Source organism: Theropithecus gelada, chromosome 12 (assembly GCF_003255815.1).
Source record: "Theropithecus gelada isolate Dixy chromosome 12, Tgel_1.0, whole genome shotgun sequence".
Lineage (NCBI taxonomy): Eukaryota > Metazoa > Chordata > Mammalia > Primates > Cercopithecidae > Theropithecus > Theropithecus gelada.
Window position 1 is genome coordinate 33,883,777 of NC_037680.1, and position 25,887 is coordinate 33,909,663.

The window sequence follows — 25,887 nt, forward strand, 5'->3', positions numbered from 1 at the left end:
AGCTTGGGCTTCCTCACAACATGGGGCCCAGATTTCAAAGGGAAGCATTCCAAGACAAAGAGCAGTTAGGTGGCAGCTCTATTTCTTTTTATCACTTAGCCTCAGGAGTCACAGAGCATCACTTTTGCAGCATATTTTCTTTGAAATAGTCACAAAGACCTACCCAGAATTCAGGGGGTGGGACATGTGTCCATTAAAGGGGGAGTGGCAAGGTTCTGTAAGAACATTGAGATCAAAAGTATTATGGAGGTCATTACTGGAAACTAAAATCTACCACTATCCACTTTCAGGTGACAACAATTAACATCTCTTCCACATGCAAATACACTTAACACTTTCCCCAAGACTCCCTCCCAAGCCCATCAAGCTTGAGGTTCAGGATCCTGTCATCTAAATCAGATGAAGTTCCTTGAATGTGATTCCTTAAGTTTAGCCCTTTGAATGTCATTCCTCTTGAAATGGAGATCTGTGAACTAAAAGATGAGTCATCCACTCCACACACACCTGACATGCAATGTGATAGATTGAAGAAAACCATTAAGTGTATTCACATTCAGTAAGGAGAAAACAGATGAAGTACGGCAGGTACTGAATCATTCTGAAATACAGCCACGTACATATTTCCATTTCCTTAATTAGGAATCAGTCCTGCTACCTAGGAATTCTCCATAGCTCTTTGCTCTGCCTTTTGAGCTGTTTGACCCACTGACTTATCTTTCCTATTTCATAAAATGTAAGTTGTCTTTGTAGTTAAAGTTTTCTTGGTCTGCTTCCTGCACATGGAAATTTAGGAGTTAAAATCCTCTTTTAATTTTGTTCTGTCTCCATCCTTTTCAATACAAGATACTAAAATTCCTTTAAACACTTTGTGGGTTTCTTATGAATCAATTTATAATCCACTCCATTAGAGAAAAGCCACATGCCCAAATCCCACAGAGATAAGACTTTTTCTAACTTTGGCTCTTTTTAAGAATGCCTCCCTTAAAATTTTTAGAAACCCTATTGTTATATGGAAGTCATCTGTGAAACACCCCTTAAGGTCATTAGTGGGTTTTTGTCTGTTCTAAATGGTCTAAAATACACTATCTCAAAACTTTATGAGGCCTTAACAAAAGGTTTTATCTTTAGACCATGTTTTCCTGACAGCACCCTGGATTTGATCTCTGCTCAGAAGCCACATCTTAATTTTAGCATCATTTGCCATCTGGAGAGGCTGGGAATGAGAAACAGTTTTCTTTTCCAACCCAGCAAGTCCTGGAGACTTTATATATAACAGTGCTTTCTTTAGCTCATCTCTCTTCCTTGCATTTTACTACAGGCAGCTAGGAAGCAGACAGAAGGCAAAGCACTTTCAACCCTCTTTCTGCAAAACTCTTTAGCTAGAATATAGGTATATTTCCTATTTTCCATTTTACTGCAGGAGACATTATTGCTAAGCTTTCTGCCACTACGTGAGTCCCCTTTCCTCCAGCTTCCAAAAACATTTTCCTCTCTTTTCTTAAAGTTCTCACCAACAGCCTTTTCAAGGTCACCAGGCTTCCTCTGATAGTCTCCTTGATCTCTTTTAAGTTTTCGGTAACACTCCCCTAAAGACATTTCCCATTTCCACCTGTCTCTGACCCTAAAGCTATTGCCAAATATATTATGTTTAGTTTTAGCTACACTTCAATTTCTGGAACCAAATGTGTTCCAGCTATCTACTGCTGCCAATAAAATCACCCTAAAACTTAATGAATTGAAAGCATGACACTTCTTTTGCTCAGAAACCTGCAGTTTGAGGAGTATTCTGTGTGGATTGCTCATCTCTGCTCCACTCAGACTTAGCAGGGGCAATTCAAAAGCTGAAGGCTAAATTCACATTTTGTCTCTGCTCCATGATATTTGAGACCTCAGTGGGTAGACTTAATGTCTATGGATAACTTGTAGGCTAGGACCTGAAATCCTCTGAAGGCTTGTGCACACTCATGTCTAATGGTTGATACTGGATGTTGGCTGAGGTTTTTTTTTTTTTTTTTGAGACGGAATCTCACTCTGTTGCCCAGGCTAGAGTGCAGTGACATGATCTCGGCTCACTGCAACCACCACCTTCCAGGTTCAAGCGATTCTCTCTCTCAGCCTCCCAAGTAGCTGGGATTACAGGCGCTTGCCACCACGCCTGGCTAATTTTTGTATTTTTAGCAGAAACGGGGTTTTACCATGTTGGCCAGGCTGGTCTCAAACTCCTGACCTCAGGTGATCTGCCCGCCTCGGCCTCCCAAAGTGCTGGGATTACAGGCGTGAGCCACCGCGCCCGGCCATTGGCTGAGATCTTACTGGGGCTGTTGGCCGGAACACCTACATATAAAGTCTATGTGTCCTGGGCTTCCAAACAACATGGGCGGCAGGTTTCCAAGAATGTGAGAGAAATAGCCAGGAAGAAGTACTGCCTTTTATGAATTAGCCTCAAAAGTCACGTATATGGACATAAAGTGTGGAATAATAGACACTGGAGACTCAGAAGGGTGAGAGGGTAAGGGCAGGGGTTAGGGATATGAAATAACTAAATGGGTACAATGTACATTATTTGGGTGATGGTTACACTAAAAGCCCAGACTTCACCACTACACAATAAACCCATGTAACAAAACTGCACTTGTACCCCTTAGATTTATATATTTTAAAGTCGTGTATGGCACTTCTGAAACATTCTTTTTATTGAGACAGTGACATAGGACCCATAAGTTCAGGTGGTAGTATTTTAGAAGAGCATGTGAGACTAAAAATATTGTTTCTGCCATTTTTGGATAACACAATCCATGTCAAAAAGGTTAAATGAAATAATTTACATTAAGAAAGAGATGCTCAACTGGGCACAGTTGCAGATCCCTTGAGCCTAGGAGTTTGAGTCCAGCCTGTGTGACACAGCGAGACTCACCTGAAACTAGCCTGTGTGACACAGCAAGACTCACCTCATTTAAAAAAAAAAAAAAAAAGATACTTACCACGTGTCAGTTCCCTGCCTCAAGTAAAATATACATTCCTCTTCCATCTTAATCCAAAGTATTGCCTTAACATGAAGTATATGGATGGTCTTTAAAGACGTCTTAGATTGAATGTAAAATCTCTTGAGTATAAATGTGTGTATACTTTTTTTTAATGTTGATCAAAATCATCAAGTTCTTAAAATATCAGTGACCAGGAAAAAGTAGTTATTTCTATGGTCTGTATCATTAAGAAGAGTATTTTTAAAATGTATTTTAGGAAAGTGACCTATTTTCTGTAATGCTGAAGGTCAACTTTACAGGTATTTCCTTCAGAAAAATTAGCAGGAGAAAAAAAGGCACATCAATACAAAAAAGGTTAAATTAAAAATTGTTTTTTCTAATCCAATAGATACAAATTGCATATACTTAAGCAAACACATATTCTCTCTTTGTTCCATCTTGCCCTTAAATAAGCTCTCTCAACTGAAACAGAAATCAATTTGCAGTAATTCAGCATTCCTATTTCATTAGAGTGGGCATGAAAGACGGTACATTATGATGAAACTAAAAGCCACTGGTGATTGCGTCAACCTGCCCCTAAAGTGGTTCTTTCTCAAATTTCAATATACAAGCTCTGGTTTCATGAAGCTAGCCTCAAAAGAGCCTAAATGTAGCTTTATGCTAGATTTATATGAGTCATAATTCAGAGGTGACCAAGCCATGTGAAGGAGGAAGTAATGAAGCAAAATTCTTTTCCTTTTCTAAACCAGCCCTAAGCACTACTGTCCTCATTATCTACTGCTTCTTGAGTAACTAAGGTTGGAAAATGGAAGAATACACAGACTCTGAAAGAAGAAGAAGAAAAAGTGGGAATAAGAAAAGGAGGCATAGTGTCACATTAGGGGGCATATCAAGCACCTGCCCCTCCAGCCCCTAACATGCCAGAGGGGGGAAAAATGTATCTATCAGAAAGAAAATAGAAATGTTGAATGTGTATATAACTACCTACATTCACAGTGAATAAAAATCTATAATAATCTGTAAAAATTGCAAATTTCATAGATAACTAACCCTAAACATACAAGGAACATAGGCACTATAAAAAATATTATATTCCAGCCATTCCTACAATAAGATTGATCGCTGCAGGGGTAATTGTGTAGATGTGTGAATGGCTTACAAGTAGTCCATCCTTGAAAATTTGTTATCATTCAGCACCTTGAACTATATGTTGAGGAGTTCCCTCAATATGAATAAATGATTGTGAAGCTCTTTTGATCTCTGTCCCTCTCACGCTCTTTCTCTGTCTGTCTCTGTCATATGAACACATTTTAATAAATTGGTCATGTCCAAAAATTTATTTTAGGCATTTATTATTCTGTTGCACTTGACTTGATTCAGTCTCAAAAGACTTAGTCCATAGAATACATAAGCTTTTAAATCAGTAATTGAATAAACAAATATAACGCATTAAAAATCTTACAAATTAAAACAGGGACTTCTGCTTCCATCCATGACAGACTATCTGGTACTAAAATTGCCCTCCTGCCATAAACAGCTAAAAATCAGGAGAAAAAAAGATATATACATATGAATGAAACATATATATATGTATAACATATGTGTGAAATATATGTGTGAAATATGTGTGAAATATATATATAACTATATATATATACATATAAAATAAAACTCAGGCATTTAACAACAGGTGGCAGCATAGGATTATAATCCCTAAAATAAGGGAAACACATGAACTGAGCCCCACTATTGCCCAGGGTCTTTCTTTTCCTGGAGGCACTTCTTGAAAGATTGTGAGGAGAAAGGCCGAACCAAGCTAAGCTATCACACGGCAGTCTTGCTGAGTTAAGGAGACAGATATTGAAGTTTGACAAGTCTAAGATAACTGGTATTTGCAGAACCAGAGGGAGCTTCACAAGGAAGCAACTTTAAAAGTCGGCAGCGAGGTAGCTTTGAGTCTTTTTCTAAATACTACATAGTACCTACTTAGGGGAATCTTCATGAAACAAGGCAAAGAACAATTTTTGAGAAGCAGTAAACAGAACAATCCCCAGAGTTCACAGAGAGCTTGGGAGATGTTTGTGTACTGACCAAGAAGAGTGTAGAGAGTTTACTGAAACCTGGGGCATTCAGTTGAAATCCAGGAGGGTTACACCTTTGTAGTAAGATTAAACTAGTCCTAGCAATAAAGCTACTCTAGACCTTTACAAAACTTAAAAACAAGACTTAAAAGGATCAGACTATTCTTCGATGCTCTTAGACATCTTCCAAATCAAACTTCAACTCTCCTGAAAGGATTACAGTAAGACCTACACACTCAATAACGTAAGCTTTACAATGTCCAGCATCTAATAATAAATTACTGGATATGCAAAGGGAAAAAATATAATTCATAAATGAAAGAGCAGTTTTAAAAACACAGACTCAGAGGAAGACAAAGATTTGAAAATAGCTATTATAAATATGGTCAAGCACTAAAGTAAACACAGAAATAGTAAACGGAAGCTATATAAAAGAGATAAGTGATACTTCTAGGACTCAGAAATACAGTATCTGAGATGAAAATTTCACTGGAAGGGTATATTAGGAGATTTTAAAATGCAAAATAAAGGAGTAATAAACTTTAATAAATAAGCAATAGAAATGAATCAAATTGAAGCACAGAGAAAAAAAGAAGCTACAGAAAAATGAGAACCTCAGTTACCTATGTAACAATATCAAGTTGTCTAATACACATGTATTTAAGCACCCTAGAATAGAGGAAATAGTGCATGGGATCGAAAAAAAAAAAAAACTCTGAAGATATAGTGGAGCACAGAAATTTTGCAGATTTAATGAAAACCATAAACACACAAATCCAAGAAGTTCAGTGAAACAAAAGTAGGATAAAAACAAACAAAAACCACACCTAAGACCATTATAATATTGCTGAAAACCCACGAAAAAAGAAAAATATTAAGATGGCAAAAAAAAAAAAGTTACAATGCAAACAGAGAAAGAGAATTACTCCTGACCTTGTCAGAAACAATGCAAATTAGAAGATAAAACAATGTATTTAATGTGCTAACAAAGATAAACCAGAAAACTCCCAAAACTGCTTAGAATTCTATGTCCACTGACAATATCTTTCAAAAATGAAGATATTTTTAAATTAACAAAAGTTGAGAGAATTTCATGCTCTATAAGGAACATTAAAAATAATCTTCTGACTGAAAAAAATAATATCAATCCAAACTCAGATCTATACAAAGAAGTTGTGAGCAATAGCTATAGTAAATATGAGAAAAAAAGTTCATATTAAAAATATTTTCAATGTAATTATTTAAAATGGACTGTTTAAAGCAAAAAGTTACATCACTATATTGTGAAATTTATAATACAGAAATAAAATGTATGACAATAAAAATAAAAAGGACAGGAGGGAGAAAACTAAAAATACTTCGTAAGATTGTTATTATATGTAATGTGGCATAACAGTTTTTGAAGGTAGATTATGATAAGTTAAAAACGTATATTGTAAATCATAGAACAAACCCTAAAAAATTAAAGTGAAATCACTAATAAGTCATAGAGAAAATAAATTGGAATATTAAAAATAGTGAACTAATGAAAAACAAGAAAAAAAGTAAAAAAAAAAAAAGAGATGAGAAAAGTGGAAAAAAATAGTAAGGTAATAAAATTAAAATTAATTATGTTGATAATTATGTTAACTATAAATGGTATATACACTCCAATCTTTTTTATTTTACTTTAAGTTTCAGGGATACATGTGCAGAATGTGCAGGTTTGTTACATAGGTATATGTGTGCCATGGTGGTTTGCTGCACCTATCAACCCAGTATCCAGGTTTTAAGTCCCGCATGCATTAGCTATTTGTCCTGATGCTCTCCCTCTACTCGCCCCCCAAGCCATGAGAGACCCCAGTGTGTGTCGTTCCCCTCGCTGTGTCCATGTGTTCTCATTGTTCAACTCCCACTTCTGAATGAGAATATGCGGAGTTTGGTTTTCTATACTTGTAAACTCTAATTTTTAAAGGTAAAAAGTCGTAAGGCTAGATAAAAATGTAAGACCCAACTGCACACTATCTGTAAGAAATCTACTCTAAATATAAGACCCATATATATTAAAGTATGCAAAAATATATACCATGCAAATACTAATCATAACAAAGCTTCAGTGGCTATATTAATATCAGATAAAGTAGCTTCATATCAAGGACTATTATCCAACATAAAATGGGATATTTCATAATAATAAGGGAATTCATTCATCACCAAGGCATAATAATCTAGGTGTGCATATGTACACACCTAAAAACAGTTTCAAAATACCAGAAATAAAAACTGATACAGTGTAAGAAGAAATCAGCAAATCTATAATTATAGTTGGAAGTATCAACACCTTTCTTTCAATAATTGGTAGAATAATTAGACAGAAATCAGGATAAAAATATTTGAACAACACTGTCAAACAACTTGACTTTATATTTACAGAATACTATACACAAAACTACAAATATATATTCTTTTTGAGTGCTCACAGAACACACACCAACATAAGCCATATTCTGGACCATAAAACAACTCAATAAATTGAAAAAGATAGAAACCATTCAGAATCTGAACAACTCAGGACAAAGCTATCAGTAAGTAAGCAAACTAGTTTTCAACTCAGAAGATTGATTCTAGTAGCCAGGTCCACTATAACATGCTATCGGGCAAAGGAAAAACACTGCCAATATCTGAGAAGGTGTCCCTTTTTTCTCCAGGGACTTGTTAGTCAAAATATATATGCAGCAGAATCCATACATGCAGAAATTACTTGTGCCTTTTTGACAAGTAGAAAAAAAGGGAATGGAATATTACCTCCACCCACACTCTATTTTTATCCACTGAAGTTTTCCAGGTAGAATAGCCTCTCTTGTTTTCAAATTCATCTTTGGGTTCCTTGGCAATCTAGAGCCAACACCCAGTTGTGAAATCCAAACCGTAGCATGTCTCTTTTCTCTAAACCATTCAGATTTCTGTGCTTACGACTACCACTACTACCATATATCGCGAGTTATTTAATATCTGTGCCTCAGTTTTCTCACCTGTAAATGAAAAGCTGTTGTTGATTTACTTATTCCATAGTTTGTCAAAAAAGTCACCTTAGGATTATTATTATTATTATTATTATTATTTGAGATGGCGTCTCACTCTGTTGCCCAGGCTGGAGTGCAGTAGCATGATCTTGGCTTACTGCAACCTCCACCTCCCAGGTTCAAGCTATTCTTCTGCCTCAGCCTCCCCAGTAGAGTAGCTGGGACTTAAGGTGTGCGCCACCATGCCAGGCTAATTTTTGTATTTTTAGTAGAGACTGGATTTCACCATGTTGGCCAGGCTGGTCTCAAACTCCTGACCTCAAGTGATCCGCCTGACTCAGCCTCCCAAAGTGCTGGGATTGTAGGCGTGAGCCACCACGCCCGGCCACAAGATTTTTAAACTTTACGAAGAATATATGGCATCTCTATTTTTCTGGGGACTAAAACTTTAATGCTTCACTGATTGAATTTAGACTTTGAGCTAAAATAATTCTCAAGCATAAATTCATTACATTAAACATACATTTACCAATTGCTTTGTATGTCTAAGCCACAGTTCTCAGTACTGTGGATAAATGAAAAGTCGTTAAGGTGAAGCCTAAGCCCTGGGGGAACTGATCTAGTAACATCAATTGTGTTTCCAAACATTACCACAGTGGAAAAATTGAGAAAGGAAAATTTTAAAAACACCTTTAACAATATTATCTTAAAAGCAGGCAATACTCAGCGAGAAATTAAGCAAAATAAGTGCAATACAAATAGATGGGGAGAAAATCTTCAAAATATTGCTTAAATAAATTAAAGAAGACATAAACAAATGGAGAAATATATAATGTTTATGGATTGGAAGGCTCAATATTTTTTAAGGAAATCATTCTCTCCAAATTGATCTATGACATCAATGCAATCCCAATAAAAAATCTCTCAGGGTTTTTTTTTTGTTTGGTTTTTGTTTTTTTTGTTTTTTGTTTTTGTTTTTGTATTTTGGTCAAAAATGACAATCTGGTTCCAAAATTTATATGGAAATTAACAGAATTAGGATAGCACAAAACAATTTCAAAATAGAACAACAAAGTTGGAGGACTTATAACTGCTTCATTTCAAGACTTACTATAAAGTGACTGGGCGTGGTAGCTCACGCCTGTAATCCCAGCACTTTGGGAGGCCAAGGCAGGCGGATCATGAGGTCAGGAGATCGAAACCATCCTGGCTAACACGGTGAAACCCCGTCTCTACTAAAAATATAGAAAATTAGCCGGGCGTGGTGGCGGGCACCTGTGGTCCCAGCTACTCGGGAGGCTGAGGCAGGAGAATGGCGTGAACCTGGGAGGTGGAGCTTGCAGTGAGCCGAGGTGGTGCCGCTGCCCTCCAGTCTGGGTGACAGAGCGAGACTCCGTCTCAAAAAAAAAAAAAAAAGACTTACTATAAAGTGAGAATAATCCAGTGTACAACTGACACAGCAAAGACATACAGATAAAAGAAACAGATAGGAAATATAGAAACAGATCCACAAATATATGACAAACCGAACTTTGACAAAAGTGCCAATATATTTAAATACGAATTTTTTTCAACAAAAGATACTGGAATAATGAGACATCCATATGGATGTGACCTCTGTCTCACACCTTATACAAAACTTAAATCAAAATGTATCAGGGATAAAAAGTTAAAGCTAAAACTGTAAAACTTCTAGAAAAAAACATGGGCTAAGATTCTTCACATTTTTGAAGTAGGCAAAGATTTTTGGATAGAGCACAAAACAAAACCATAAAGAAAAAAATTAGTAAACTGGTCTTCATCAAATTTTAAATTTTCTGCTGGGGAGTGAGGGATAAAAGACTACGAATTGGGGTTCACTGTATACTGCTTGGGTGATGGATGCACCAAAATCTCACAAATCACCACTAAAGAACTTACTCATGTAGCCAAATACTATCTACTCTGCAAAATCCTATGGAAATAAAAAAATAAAAATAAAAATAAATAAATAAAATAACATTTCTACACTTATTAAATGAAAAGACAAGTTACCAACTGCAAGAAAATATTTGCAATGCATACACTTGAGTACATATTGTATAATTCCATTCATATTAAACTGATTTTTGCATATCAGTCTTATATCTTGTGGCCTCACTAAATTAAAGTATTAATTCTAGTAGCTTTGTGTTAGATTCATTAGGACTTTTTAATATACACAATCATGTCACCTAGCCCCATTTACTTCTTATTTTTCAACCTCTATTTTTTTTTTCTTTTTTAGAAACAGGATCTCACTCTGTTGCCTAGGCTGGAGTGCAGTGATGTGATTATAGCTCACTGTGGCCTTGAACTCATGGGCTCAAGCAATCCTCTCATCTCAGCCTCCCAAGTAGCTGGGACTACAGGTGCATGCCACCATGCCTGGCTATTTTGTAAAAGCTTTTTGTAGAGACAGGGTCTCACTATGGTGCCCAGGTTGGTCTCTAACTCCTGACCTCAAGTGATCTTCCTGCCTCGACCTCCCAAAGTTCTGGGATTATAGGCATAAGCCACCACACCCAGCCCCAATCTGTATTTCTTTTCTTCCTTTCTCTTACCTTATTTCACAAACTAGATCTCTAATACAATGTTGCATAGAAGTTGTGAAAATTAATATTAATTTATTTCTGGACTTAGGAGAAAGTATAGTCTTTAACCATTAGGTATAACTGTAGGTTTTTCATAGATTTGCTGTGATTTACAGAAAACAATGTAAGATTCAAATATACACATGCTTATTTATTTATCCCAATTATTCACCTGAATTTAAGGGAAATAATCAAAGTGAAGGTCCTCATTTTGTCTGCACTAGCTTTGCACCTCCCAAGAAAACCATCAACACCTAGACCCTTCCTCGGACTCTCTTTCTAGAAAACTCTGATTAAGACAGGTGCCTCCATCAAGAATGAATGAGTGAGATAATATTCAAAAGAAGATCATGTTTAAACTGAGCCTGATCAGAAATAAAAGTGAATCATGTGAGTTAGACAGAGACAGGGAAATTCCAGAAAGGTGGCAAAATAATTACATGAAATCCTAGAATCATAGATACACATGCAGTGTTTATACCATTGCCAGTAGTTTTAGTTGACAGGTATATTAGAGAAAGAGGTGAGAGATTAGCTGAGGGAGGAGGAAAGGAAGGAAATTGAGTTGCTATGAAATTCTAATTTTGTCCAGAAATAAACAGTTTCAAATTGAGATTTAAAAATATTTTAAAGAGGAAAATAAGCTGATTATACTTCTAATTTAGAACAATCACTAGTAGTTATCTGAAAGAGAGTAAATTAATAGGAGTGGAAATGGAGACACAATATGAGAAAAGACCATGGCAGACACCAAAGTAACAACTGGTAGGGGCCTGAAGTGAGACAGTGGTATGGTGGCATACAGATGAAGAGGAAGGATAGCTATATTAAGGAAGAAGGGACAATAGAACTGGGTTGTTGGGTTGAACAAGAGGGATCACAGGCAGGGAAACAAGTTTGTCATGAAAAAAAAGACTTGATATTTGTCAAGTATTTGTATCCAGAATCCATAAAGTATACTTACAACTCAATAATAAGAAAACAACCAACCAGTAAAAAAAAAAGGGGGCAAAATATTTTGATGTACTCCAAATATACAAAGTCAGTATTTATAGGAAAAGAAGCTAAATATTATTAGTGATCACAGAAGTGCAATTTAAAATAACAATGAGATATTACTGCACTTCACCACAAAAGCTACAATGAAAAACTCTGGAGCAACTATTACTCTCATACACTGATAGTGAGTATAAAATGGTACAAACACTTTGCACCCCTAAGTATTTACCTAATTCTACTTGTAAGTATTCACACTCCAGCAATTATAGTGTTAGGTATTTACTCAAGAGAATTGAAAACACATATCCATAAGCACCTTAAACATCAGTGTTCACAGCAGATTTATTCATAACAGCCCCAACCCAGAAACAACCCAAATGTTCAACAAGTGAATGCGTAAACAAATTGTGGTATGTTAATAGAATAGAACCGTACCCAGCAATATAAAAGAACAAGCTGCTGATACATCTAACAACATGACTGAATGTCAAAAACAGTATGCTAAGCAAAAAGTCAGACACAAAAAATTACATTTTGACATTGGAATCAGAAGTGACTATGTTATAACCAAGTGGATACATAAAGAAGAGGCTGGACATTAGGGCCTGGATCTTAGAAGAGAAATCTGGAACAAATATGCAGGTTTGAACATCACCAGCCTTATTAGAGACAAAAGAGTAGATGAGATCACCAAGGAGGAGTGTTTAGGACAGCCAAAGCTAGACACAGGGAAATATTAGCATTGTAGGGACACAAAGAGAAGAAAATACGGTCCAGGCGCGGTGGCTCACACCTGTGATCCCAGGACTTTGGGAGGCCGAGGGGGGCAGGCGGATCGTTTGAGCCCAGGAGTTTGAGACCAGCCTGGGCAACAAGGTGAAACCTTGCCTCTACAAATAATAGAAAAATTAGCCAGGTTTACTGGCACACGCCTGGTCCCAGCTACTGGGAAGGCTGAGGTGGGAGGATCACTTGAGCCTGGAAAAGTCGATGCTACAATGTTTGCCAGTTTGGATAACAGAGTGAGACTGTCTAAAAAAAAAAAGAAGAAGAAGAAGAAGTGCAGAATGCAGACAAAAAGAAGAAGTAGGGGGAGGATAATCAAGCAAAGGAAAATAATTGTGGGAGAGGACAGTCTGTTGCAAAGGCCAGAGAGGGACAAAGGAAGAAAAGGGTAAATATCCTTGCACTAGACTGCTACAAAATACTTAGCACAGAGGAGGCCATTTTACAGGAAGAGTCAAAAATTCTATTGTAGTGGGTGGAGGAGTGAATGGGCAGAGAAGATGGGGACAGAGAATGTACCCTACACCTACAAAAGTGCTTTGGAAAGGAAAGAACTACAAAGTCTATGTCTGCGAATGTCATATTTCTACCCAATTGTAAATTTTTGGTTATTTCACAAATACCTCACAGTGACTACATTCTCAGTAAGATGTTTATGGTATCACCCATGTATTTCTGATAAAGGAAAAGCTGACATAGAGAAAAGTGCATTTTATGAACTAGTTCATATATTATATAAAAGTAAAGAGCCAGATTGCAGTATAGAATTGAAATGTGTTTTGCAAATTCTTGCTTTTGCTCTATACAGAAATCCTAGGCTGTATTTCCCCTGTTCCGCTTCACTTATATCTTATGTGATTGTCACCTTGTGTTTCTCCATTTAAAAATAAAAGGCAAACTCAGCAGTTCCTTTTTCTTAAACTGCTTCAGTAACCAGCAGTTGCCACATTAAAAGCTTTAGCTGCAGGACTATAAAAATAGTCTAATGCTCCCTAGCAAGTAGCTACATTTCAGCCAGTTCTCTTTTCAGGGATGTAGCAAGGTCAAATCTAATGGCCAGGGAAGGACAGGCTATGAGAGAGAAGGGAAAGCCAGTCGACATTCACAGAGCAAAAGTGCATTGTGCTTGGAATTTTTTGTGTAAGTGTTAAACAGTGCCCACAGTTAACCACCTGCTTGTTGTTTAGAAGGGTTCAAATGAACAATTTCAAGCACAATTGAATAACACTCAAAAGAAAATCAAGTGTAATTTCCTAAGTTGCTGAAGCAAGGATTCTTCTATGAAACACCATTAGTATTTCTAAACCTGATTTGATTATGTTTGAAATTTAATGCACACAGTTTAGTGGCACCTAGAAATTTCTTTGTGCAAAGATGGAATTACAAGGTAGACCTTTATAAATGATTGTTTCTTTCTGTGTATGTATTTTTTAATTCTTTGTGTCATGATTGTAATAAAACTAAATGATTAAAGATTAAATATCATTTCTTTTTTGTCTTCCTTATGACAATATTTTGTTTTGCATTTAAGATACATTAAAACGTAGGGAAAATATACCACATAAGAACACTCACATCACACCGCTTGTATAGCTCGTCTTGAAATTCTTCACCTGCGTACTATCGCTAAATATTTATCGTTAGGAAAGAAAGGGTATGTTGGAATCTTCTGGTTACTTTGATAAATCTCTTAAGAGGGTAATTCTTTTACTGCCTTTATTAAATGCCAACTTCACATATCACTGCTGCTTTAAAACCTTTTTCCCTCAATGACAGGATCAAGTTAATGCTGTAATCTAATCCTTACAGAATCCCTCAATCCCAGCTCTGTAGGTTACTCACTGCCATGAGCATCAGCCCTTGTTTTAGACACGTTTCCAACCAGGGACAACCTCTTCCTTGTATTCTACTTAAACGAATCTTTCCCATCCCACAAGCCTCAACACGTCAATTTTCTTGACTATTTCAACAGAATCAATATCTGATTTCTATGTGTCCATTCACATTTAATATTTGTACCCACACTAGGCCTTAATAATTTTCTTTCTTACAACCTCTCTTATATCACTATCTTCTAACCTTAGATAGCTTTCCATGTGCATCGTCTTCCTAAATAGATTATCTTCTTGAGTGCAAGAACTTAGTGTTTTCTTAACACTTAAATGACTGCTAAGATACTATACACTTAGCAGCAATGTTTGATAAGGATTTGTTAACTAATATTTGAAGGAAAAAAGAATATTAACCTCTTTTAAATATAAAAGTGATTGTAATTACAATTTTGTTACATACATCATTGAAAAGACAAACAAAAAAACGCACTCTGTGGGAAAATATTTCTAATAAATAGATTTTAAAGAAACTATTCAAATCAATGTTTTAATAACTCTCTACCAAAATATGTATATTTCTTCTAAAAGTCACAGAGCATTTCTTGAAAATCACTTCCAGAACACCTCATAAAACAGCCTGGATTCAGTAATCCCCTAATCTCCAGGAATTTATCCTGAGGCAAAAAAGTAACTATCCAATTTTATGTTCACACTGTAGGTTAACTATTGCATCAATGTGAACATTCACCAAAGTTTGCACATATTAATGTTTTAAAATTAAGATGCTGAAATTGCAGAATTACAACTGAGGGAAGAAAACGCTACGGCTAATGCCACTGAAACTAAAGCATTCGTATTATTTCATGCGTAGGTTTTACAATCTACATTGATATAAATATTTTGCCTTTCTCTGCAACTCCAAGCAGCAGCTAATAATGAAGCAGTTGAGAACCTGACTTAATGATTGCTAACCAATAGTATTTGGCTGGTGAAGCTGGTTAGCACTGACTTAATGCAAAATATTCAGGACACTTAACAAAACTGCCCCCAAAATGGAAAAAAAAATAGATAAGCAAAAGAAGTTAAGAATCTATACCAAAAGTAAAACCAATTCAGTGTTGTGCCTCTCTTATGCTAAGTCTCAGAAAACATCAACTTTGTAGGGTTCAGAATATAAACCAAACAGCTAATCTTCTCATAATGTCATTCTGAAACAGCCATCATGAATTAGAAATCAAGCTGAACTATTCTTGATTGGGTAAGAAACCAAATCCGAAGGTTTATTGCAGATATTGGGGTGTGAATAATGAGTTTCATAGAGTATTTTTTTACGTCCCAAACAATACATTACTCTTAATATTTTAAAACTATATCTTCAAACATAAGTGAAATGACCCCTAATTCCCTAATTCCAGTGCTCAAGGATTTAGTCATTTTGATCATACATACTAGCAGATATATAATTGAATGCCGATTAATGCTAAATGCTGTAAAGAAAAAATTACACTGGGGAAATGGGTAGTGAATGACAAAGTGTGCTTCTTTTGAAAGGGTAGCAAGAAAGGTTAATTTGCTGTGATGGCATTCTTACAGAGACCTTTAACATGCCTGGAAGACCAAACAGCAGGAGCAAAGCCCTGGGACAGGCATGTGTTTGGCAAGTTCAGGGAACAGCATGAAGCCAGGGTCTGGAGAACAGTTGGGGATGAATGTGGGGACACTGGAAAAGAAGGTAGAGCAGTTGTTTTGTTCCGTGTCCTGAAAAGGCTTGTAGACCACATGCTTGTGATTTTAAGTGTAATGGGAGCTATTTTAGGTTTGAGAGCAGGTCAACCCAGTAGTCATTTAGTAAATGTTTAAAAAGTGCAAAAAAACAGTTGCTTGGTAGGAAAAAAAGAAACAAAATCTATTGTCCTAAGTGCCATGTAGAGAAATGGCTATTGAAGAAGTATCCCTTCCAGTTCTGAAATTCGGGAATTCTATAACTCCTTGGTTGAAAGGAACGAAGGAAGTAAAATTCCAGTGCCCATTGGAGCCAGCTTTTAAGTCTCCAACACCCTCTGCATACACTGCATACAAATAAAACACAATTTAAAAATAATCGAACATAATTATATAGAAACCAAACTACGACACATCTTCCTTTATTTAAAATAGAGTTCTATATGCTTCACAGAAACAAGTGCAAGTGCTTGATTTATTATCTTTCCCACTTTACAAAACAATACATTTTCAGAAAATGCATACATAAAAATATAACATTTAGGCAGATAATTATTTACATCTGAAGACAGATGAAAGTTACGCGATAATATTAAAAAGCTTTAAAATAAATACTTTTATGACTTGCTGTTGGTAAAGTTAAACATTTTGGTATAAAGGCTATCACTGAGTTTTTAATAAATTCTAAAACACTATTATTTCTAAATAAAATAAGTCTATACATTTACTATAAAATGCATATTTTCACAGACTAGAAATTAATGAAACATCTGAATATCATTCACTTCTCTTTGGAATTTGAAATTCTCTTCACCTTCAACATTTAAATTACAACTACTAAAATCCATCTACATATTTTTGATACAGTTTATTGCCCAATTCTTATTTTAAAACCTAATTTATTTTTTCATATTCCTTCCTTATATACATTCCTTTGGGCCTGTCGGCTGAAAGACAATCTTTTTACATACTTAAGAGTATCAGCTAGCTTACAAAAAGTCTTTACAACGGTGATTCTTTTCACAGTAGTTCAAGAGTTCAAGGCATGTTTTGCAATGTCAAACTGCAATGGTTTTGACATTTGTAATATGTTCTTAGGTATAAGAAGAGTCACGCTACCAAAAGAAAAGTATAATTAGTATTAGTACTTTGAAAGTCAATCCAAAATTCCTTTTTTGAGATCTGAATCTAATTTTCTGTTTTTAGGACATTTAAAAACCTGAAACACAGATCAAGTTTGAATAATCTTCTCCAGTCTAGAATTAGAAGAGTACATGAGCATGACACTAGTCATTGCAGAAATGAACTAGAATTTAATATTTTGGCTCAGATACTCTTATTTTGTATAAAGAGGAAAAAAAGGGCTGGGTCTTCAAAAATAGTTGCTATTATTTAGCCTATGGAAGAAATAGAAATATTAGTAAATTTCATTCTATGCTTGCATTTCCTAGACAAAATTTAGGCACACAATCCTCTCTTTACAGGCAAAGTCAGTAATTAGCTCCATGCATAGAATGAAAACTGTGTGTAAGATGTCAAAATTAGGGTCCATGTGCCTTGCTGCAGATTGTCTGGGTTGAAAAATTAAACCAACACAATAAACATACAATTTCTTTTCTCTCAGGAATGCCAGGATGAAAAGATAAAGTATTATTTCTTCTAAGTTCTATGTTCAATTTGCAGAAGTCAAGAATTATTTTGGCTTTTTAATTCTCATTTTCTGAAGACGTATAAGCCAGACCATTCTTTAAACATATATAAGCCAATAAGATGCTTTTCTGTAAAATATAAAATTATGTCTGGGAGCCAACTGCAGTTGGATTTTAGCCCCTATCTGCCCCTCAGCTGGGAAGATTTGTATAGAGCACAACAGGCCCGACTGGATGTGATGGCAGTGGGTATAAGGGTAATCCCATAAAGCACTCAGATTCTCAGTGGCCCTATTAAAATTCAGATTAATGTAACCCACAGTAAACTCTTGCAGTTAAAACTGTTAGGTCTGGAGAGAAAAATTTCTTTTAGGATAACCTGGACCAATGATCAGGAAATACAGTCACATCTGAAAATATTGAAATCTAGGATGAAATAGAGCTCTTCTCTCAAATGTATTCATCTACAACTGAAAGAGAAAAGTATGCTGGCAGTTCTATTATTGTTAGGGGAATTTTAAAATAGAGATTGTTACCTAATTTTGCTGTAGTATTATATTCCAAACTAATAGCATAATGGCTTAGTTTTAAGAGATGTCAAAAGCAAAACAAAGCAATGGTATGGAACAGCAGAAATAAATTTAGCAACCACATTATGGGGCATATATTTCAAGTTATCTTTCCCAGTCACTATTTCTCAAGTGGGATTTAGCATTAAAGCAAAAGTAGACATTCTTTATATGTTAGCTAAAAGCTAGAATACAATTAACAGCTAGTCTTTTTAGGTTTTGAAAAAAAAAAAATCATCTCTGCCATTAACAAATACTCTATAGTGCCAAATGAAGGATTACTGGAGAAGTTACGAGGTGAAACCTCTTATACATCAGTGGGGAACTTAAAATCTTGTTAAGAAGTTCATTGTGTAGCAGTTTGGACAGATTAAAAGATAACTAAAGAATTACAGGAATTATAGAGTGACTTGGGATTGATGAGATCTGCCAAACATTTTTTAATGCACTAAAAGAAGATGAATGCCAAAGACAAACTAATGAGAAACTGACGGGGGAAAAAAAAGAGAAAGAGAGAAAAGTCAGATAATATACCACTGGACATAGTCCCAAATTCAGCTATTAAATCACCTTTCACCCCCATTCCAAAGTACAAAGAGAAAGAACAATCCTTACAGAAAGGGTGGGGGATGTCAGGAAGCTTCTCTAATTATTACTGGCACTAAGAAATTCTATACTCTCACTGTCCCTAAATTTTATCCATTAATTTTATCAGCACCCCAGTGGTTGCCTACTTAGCTTGACAACCATTCTACAACTCTCTCTTTGCCTAGTTTAGTTTTTCTCACTGACCCCACCCTGAGTGAGTAAATTATTTTAGTAGAAACACAAGAAGTGGGATTTTATCATCATCATTGAACGGCACATCACATTAGTGTGCATTCAAGGTAGGTTTAGATGCATGCAAATTAATTTTTAATCAGTAAAAGTTGGGGATATGGCAAGGAACAGTGCTGGGTGTCACCACCTGGCTTTCATGAGAGTTCTGCTAATAACTAGTAGTCATTTAATCTCTGATCCTTGGTCTCGTCATCGAAACAAAACTGGAATCAAGTTATATAATCTCTGAGAGTACTAAGGGATTCTCTTTCATTAGAAGGCTAAATTCCAGATGGTTAAGTTAAATAATAGTTATTTTTTTAAATTAGAAACTAATGATAATGTTGAAAGATAGTGAGGGAATATTAAGAAAAAAAGTGAGAAAAATAATGAATATAAAGCAAGGCTAGATGGAAAAAAGAAAGTCAAATATCTATATATTTTCATTAAAATGTTTTGAAAAATGCCCATATTATAAAAATTCTACTTAATATTAACGTTTTTTAAAACCTTATATTCCAATTGACTTGTTATTTAGAAGCAGCTCTCAAGATAAAACAATTACTGTTTTCACTAAAATAGCAGAAAAACTCCATGTAGGTATTAGCACGCAGAGCTAGAACTAAGCATTGTCAAACAGAAATGGTATGTTTCACAAAAGATGCTTAAAATATCTTCGAAAACCACAATGGTGCCATTTTAAGATACTAATACTAAACATTCCTAAGTAGCTTGTAATGATGTGTTTGTGAATTTATTTAAAGGAATGATTATTGAAGACATCAACTGCCAGCTTTTATTCATTTGGTACTGTTATTTTCTTAATTTTCCAGTGGGAAACAAAATTTCTATATTTTAAATACATTTATTTAGCCAAATACACTCTCATACTTATTTCAATCAAAGACTATGCCCTAACAAGCAATTTTAAGTTGTTTACTCAAACTTTGTATAATGGCAAACATCAACTCCCTGTTTTCAGATGATTTGCTAAGCAGGTTCCCTGGTACTTTTGCGCAGACTCAAAGATAACCCTGAGTTTTCTCTGCCCCAATGAGTCACATGGTGGCAAAATTCCAGGAAAATAGAAGTAGTTTTGTTTTATTTTATTAATAATTCTACAATAGTAGCTGTAATAAAATAATAAATTACTGTGGAACTTCTAACCTAATGAATCTATTGTAGATTTTCATTTTTAAATAAAAGCTAATTTTAATTTTTTCAGATACTGCAACCAGGTTACTATTTTCATACAATCATGGAAATTTAAAATGCAAAGTTAATTGAAAGTATAAAGATGAAAAGCAAGTGCTATGCCTAAAATAGTGCACGACAGTCATGTTTCACTTAACTCTCAAGTCAGAACATAAATTAAGAATTCTAGATGTGACATGCCAAATATTTTAGACATAGAAGAAAGCATACAACAGAATCTGTACCAATTACAAACTTAAAGGCAAAATTTACAAGGCAACAAGTTCATGCTGAAATACTGACAACAAATAATGTTTCTCTTATTTTCAGAAAGTGATGCTGCATTTAAATCCCATCACCACTTTATACAGTACTAAAAATTCATAATAGCGTTTTCCCAAGTCTTGTATTATACCCCAAAGCCAAAATATCTGTAAGGAGTAAAGAACACTGATACTCTGAACCTAACCTAAGAAGATTTTTTTTTTTTTTTTTTTTTTGCTTATAACAAAATTTAAAAGAAATAAATATTACACAAAGGGACTCCATTAAAAACAATATAACATTTGACAGCATAAGTATATACAAGAAGCCTGCCTTATGCTCTAAACTTCATCATCCTATTTTTGTAAGTGAGCATATTCTATATATAATCCTGTTAAGAGTAAAGGAAATATTATAACTTTTAACATTTTCCTCATCATTTTTGCTGCTCTATTCCCTTTCTTTAAAAATGTGTTTTGTAATTGAAATATAAGACTATTCAGCTAGGAGTCATAGTTAACCAACACAAGAACAAGAAAAATACCTCAAAATGTACTAACATACGGATTTCTTCAGAGTGAAAGTTGAACCAATAAAATATGAAATTATATTTAGACACCCTCAAATAAGCTACAAAACATAATGACAAGAAGAATGGAGATGTTAAAAAATCCTCTCTTAAAAATTCAATAAGCATATTTACCCAACATAAGTAAATAAAACAGGAAATATCATTCTTGTTTATTTGAGGCACGTACAACTATAGTAAATAAATAATTTCATTCTTATATATGCAGAACAACAATCTATGAGAAATTAGTAACAAGCATAAGCAAGATTACCCCTTCACATAGGCTCTTTTTAAAAAATCACTTCACATAGGCACTTTTAAAAACTGATGATATATTTAGATTGTCTGTAATATCCAAATAAAGCTACTTTCTAAATGCGTTGCAAATGAAAGCGATTTTCAGACCTATCCTAGAAACCCACTGTCATGCAGAACTCAAGACATCCCACTTCATATTTTATCTGTCAATTTATTTTCTTCCCCCACACACTCACATCCCTATTCACATTCCCAAATTAGACTTTAAAATCCCTGAGGGCAGGACCTATCTATCTTTGTATTCCCTCTTGTACCCGATATTGTGGCAAGCAAGATATGGGTACTCTATGATTATTTAATAAGTGGATGAGAGCATTAACAAGTATGGAAGGACACGCAAATTCCATAGCTGTCAGTGTTTTGCCTTCCTTATTTCAGCTCAGTAAAATGAAGATATATTCAGTAACATATTTTCATAGTGAAATGAAGCATAATCACTAAATTGTATTCTATGAGAAAATACAGAAGTATATCCTTCAGAACACTATTACCCAAGCTGTGCTTTGCTTTATAGAACAGTTAAATATGGGATAGTAAAAAGTTTCTCCTCCTCTTAATAAAAGGGTTCCACCACGATCAGGTAATCTGAGCAATCCAGTTTAAAAAAAAATTCAAGTAGCATTTCTTTACTGTTATTAGTTTTGGTTTTTTTGTTTGTTTGTTTTTTGTTTTTACTGTTATCAATAGCATTTATTTCACTCTTCAAAATACATTATATGCTAACATGTACTATCACTTTCTAAGCAATATCAAAGAACACTTTGGTCTTGGATCATCTCAGCAGAAGAAAGTTCTATGGAATGGAGTTTGACAAAAGATGTTTTAGGAGAATAAAAGACATCATGTTAAATTTCCTTTATCAAAATAGATTTATAGATTTGAAGGGCATATTTAACGTCCCATTAAATATTCATTACCCTGTGTCCACAGAAAGTAGAATGAAGGCGGAACTATCATGAGCATTCTTCTGTATTCACTCGCTCATTGTGAAAGGGTAGAGGAATATGTATTTGCTGTTTCTCATACCCTCTGTAGGGTTTTGTTGTTACACTTCATTGAAGAGTTTTCTTAATTCTTCTCAATATATTCTCAAAATATTTCCTTCTTTCCTCTTCCTCTTCTGTCTTTTCTTTCTAAGTGTATATGTACAAAGGAAATAGGGACCTCTGAATTGTATCTTAAAGATATTTTCAGACAATGAATATTTATGTTTGATTAATCTTTGGAAGTGTTCAGAAAACATTAATACTCATTAACGAATGGGATAACCATGATATTTCTATGAGAAAAAAATGTCAACAGATATGGTTCTGAGATTTCATGCAGGTCCATCATGATTCTGCAAAATAATATGCCTTCTGCATGACTAAACCACAAATATCATAATAAAAGATATTGCATACGGAGAAAAGCACTATTCAAGGAAAAGTAGGAAGCTAGTTGACTCTACAGTGCTCATTATCACAAGATGTGGACCTAGTGCCAGTTCTGCCATTAGCTGTGTGACTTTGGGACATTTCTCAGCGTCTCAGGATATCAGGTATGTCTTTTGCAAAGGAAAGGAACAAGTTTAGTGGTTCAGCGACTGCTGCAGTAGTGGATTATGAAGGAGAACAGCAGAAGGGGAGACCAAGCACGTGGGACACCAATCTCACATCTTCCACTGAGCAGCTCCACTTTCACATGTTTGATATGTTAAAATTTAGAGCAATATTTATTTTTTAAAAGTCCTGCTAACTTAAAAATGGGGAAACATAGATTGCATGACCTAAATTTCTATTTAAGATAGCATGGTCTAGTTCGCATGTTTAATTAATATGTTTTCGTCTCAGAAAAAAAAAAAAGTTTTAACATCTTTTCCTGTTCACTCATGTACTCTTGGTTCAAGTAAAATAAAAACTTAATGACTATATCATTTTTATAGAGCTTATTTTATACTTTTGTAATATATTTCTTTCTTATTAAATAAAAAGATGAGTGGCGGTGTTGCTTTCAAAATAAAATTAAACATAACAGAGAGATTGGATGAAGTCAACTCCTGCCCATGCTTAACTTTAGAGTTATCTTTTCATGCGGCCTTATGGGCACTTAAATACTGTACTGTCTTATCTTTGAGGTAGAACAAAAAAAATGGCAAAAACATTCACATAAAGGGGAAAATGGAAAAGAAAGCTGTGAGAGATTTCTTTTTAACATAATTATCATCATTAGGCTTTGCAGTCTTCTTTGACACAAAGTTGAGATATAGTCTTCTTAATACGAAGAGCAGTTAGGCGGGCCGCTCCGTTGGCATACCAACACTCACGCATTATTCTCCCCATGACTCGGAGTGCCTTTAAGAGAGAAAAAAATATCAAAGACTTTAGCTACTCACGTAAAACAGAGCACAAAAGAAGTAAAGCCATAAACCCAGGAATTGATGCCAAGCTTCTTTATTTTTTTTTAAGAGATGGGGTCTTGCTATGTTCCCCAGGCTGGAGTGCAATGGCTATTCATAGGTGCAAGCATAGCATGCTACAGCCTCAAACTCTTGTGCTCAAGTGATACTCCTGCTTAATCTTCCAAGTAGCTGGGACACAGGCATGCACCACTGTATCTTCCATTGATGCTAACTAAGCTTTGATGAAGAAATAGTAAATGTAAAACAATATGAGAAGAAGATTAGGGTCAAACTCCTTCAAAAATTATATCAAAACTCAAATATTAACCTTGTAGAGACTAACTAAAAAATGTTTCAATCCACTGATTTCTGGGAATATGGGACATGAAAAACATCAGGGGATATGGGAAGGCTTGGAAATTCCCTGTATCTTGATGTTGGTGATGAGTACACAAATGCAGACATATGAAAAAAATTCATCAATCTGTATAAGATTTGTGAGTTTTACCAAATGTAAATTATACTACAATAAAAATTATGATCCAAGTATAAATATCAGAAATTCTGGACTTTAAAAATGAACTAGCAGAGAGATAAGATAAATACTAAGAGGGGAAAACAATGAAAATGCATGAAACCAGAGAAATAAAGGAAACTGCTGAAGCAAGTGGCTGCTGTAGGGGTATCTGCTCCTCTCATGGTCTAGAACTTCAGAACTGGTGGATCGCATGTAATAGAGAGTACAGCCCACAGCACACAGAAAGTTTCAGATCAAGATGCCGGCCAGGCAGTGTCTCATGCCTGTAATTCCAGCACTTTGGTAGGCTGAGGTGAGAGAATTGCTTAAGCCCAGGAGTTCAAGACCAACCTGGGTAACACAGGGAGACCCTCTCTCTACAAAAAAATTTAAAAACTTAGCCAGGTGTGGTGGTCCCAGCTATGCAGGAGGCTGAGGTGAGAGGATTGCTTGGGCCCGGAAATTCAAGGCTGCAGTGCGCCATGATCACACCACTGCACTCTAGCCTGGGTGACAGTGCAAGACTCTGTCTCAAAAAAAAAAAAGATGCTTAGAAAGCCCTCAATTTAAGGATGACTACTTCCCTGAAACCCTCTAAGGGAAGTTGCCTAAGTCTTGGCTCTTGGTGAAGAAAAAAACAATCAAGCCCATGCCTTTAAACATTGCAGTAAACCTCAGCTCATAATGAAAATTCACAAATACATGAGGAAAAAAGGTACCATAAGCAAGAGTCCGTTGTAAATAGTAGTTTTGGCCCATAAAAACATTAGATGCTAGAACTAAATGATATAAGTATATAAAATATGTTTTTAAAAGGAAAGAGTAATACAAAATATGAGTAAAAAATGACAATATTTTAAAATGTGAAAAAGTAGCAATAAAACATCTTGATATCAAAAATATAACAATTGGCCAGGTGTGGTGGCTCACGCCTGTAATCCCAACACTTTGAGAGGCTGAGGCGGGTGGATCACCTGAAGTCATGAGTTCGAGACCAGTCTGGCCAATGTGGTGGCACGTGCCTGTAATGCCAGCTACTCCAGAGGCTGAGGGAGGAGAATCATTTGAACTCGGGAGGCGGAGGTAGCAGTAAGCTGAGATCGTGCCACTGTACTCCAGCCTGGGCGACAGAGCAAGATTCTGTCTCAAAAAAATAAATAAATAAAGTAGAAAACTCAATGGATGAGTTAAATAGCAAATTAGACATATCTGAAGGCAGAATGAAAGAACTGAAAAATAAATCTTGAGAGATACATACCATAATGACACAAATACAGAAAATATGAGTTAATTTAAAAAGCAAATTATAATGAAGGGTCTAACATGCATCTAATGAGTTCTCCAAAACTGAGTAATAGAAACAATCAGAGAAAAAACTATTTGAAGAAATATGACTCTGAATTTTCCAGAACTGAGGAAAGTCACAAACCACTAGAATAAGATAGTCCAAATATTCCAAGCAAGATTAACCAAGAGATATCTATACTGAAGACATCATAGAGAAACTGCAGAATGCTGAAGACAGAGAAGTTCTTTAAAGTAGTCATAAAGAAAAGCTAAATTAACTAAAAATTTATTGATTGATTAT

At 35.2% G+C, this 25,887-nt stretch overlaps 1 protein-coding gene across 4 annotated transcripts in view; it reads right to left on the bottom strand.

Annotated features, from left to right (window-relative positions):
- Positions 1-16,424: 16,424 nt before the first annotated feature.
- Positions 16,425-25,887, bottom strand: part of ACVR1C (activin A receptor type 1C) — a 93,512-nt gene continuing 84,049 nt past the window's right edge. For all 4 annotated transcript variants that reach the window (XM_025404764.1, XM_025404763.1, XM_025404761.1 and 1 more), the window contains one exon: positions 16,425-23,735. In XM_025404764.1, the coding sequence (XP_025260549.1) occupies positions 23,610-23,735 (126 nt within the window). In that variant the 3' untranslated portion in view covers positions 16,425-23,609. The remainder of the gene's footprint in view (positions 23,736-25,887) is intronic.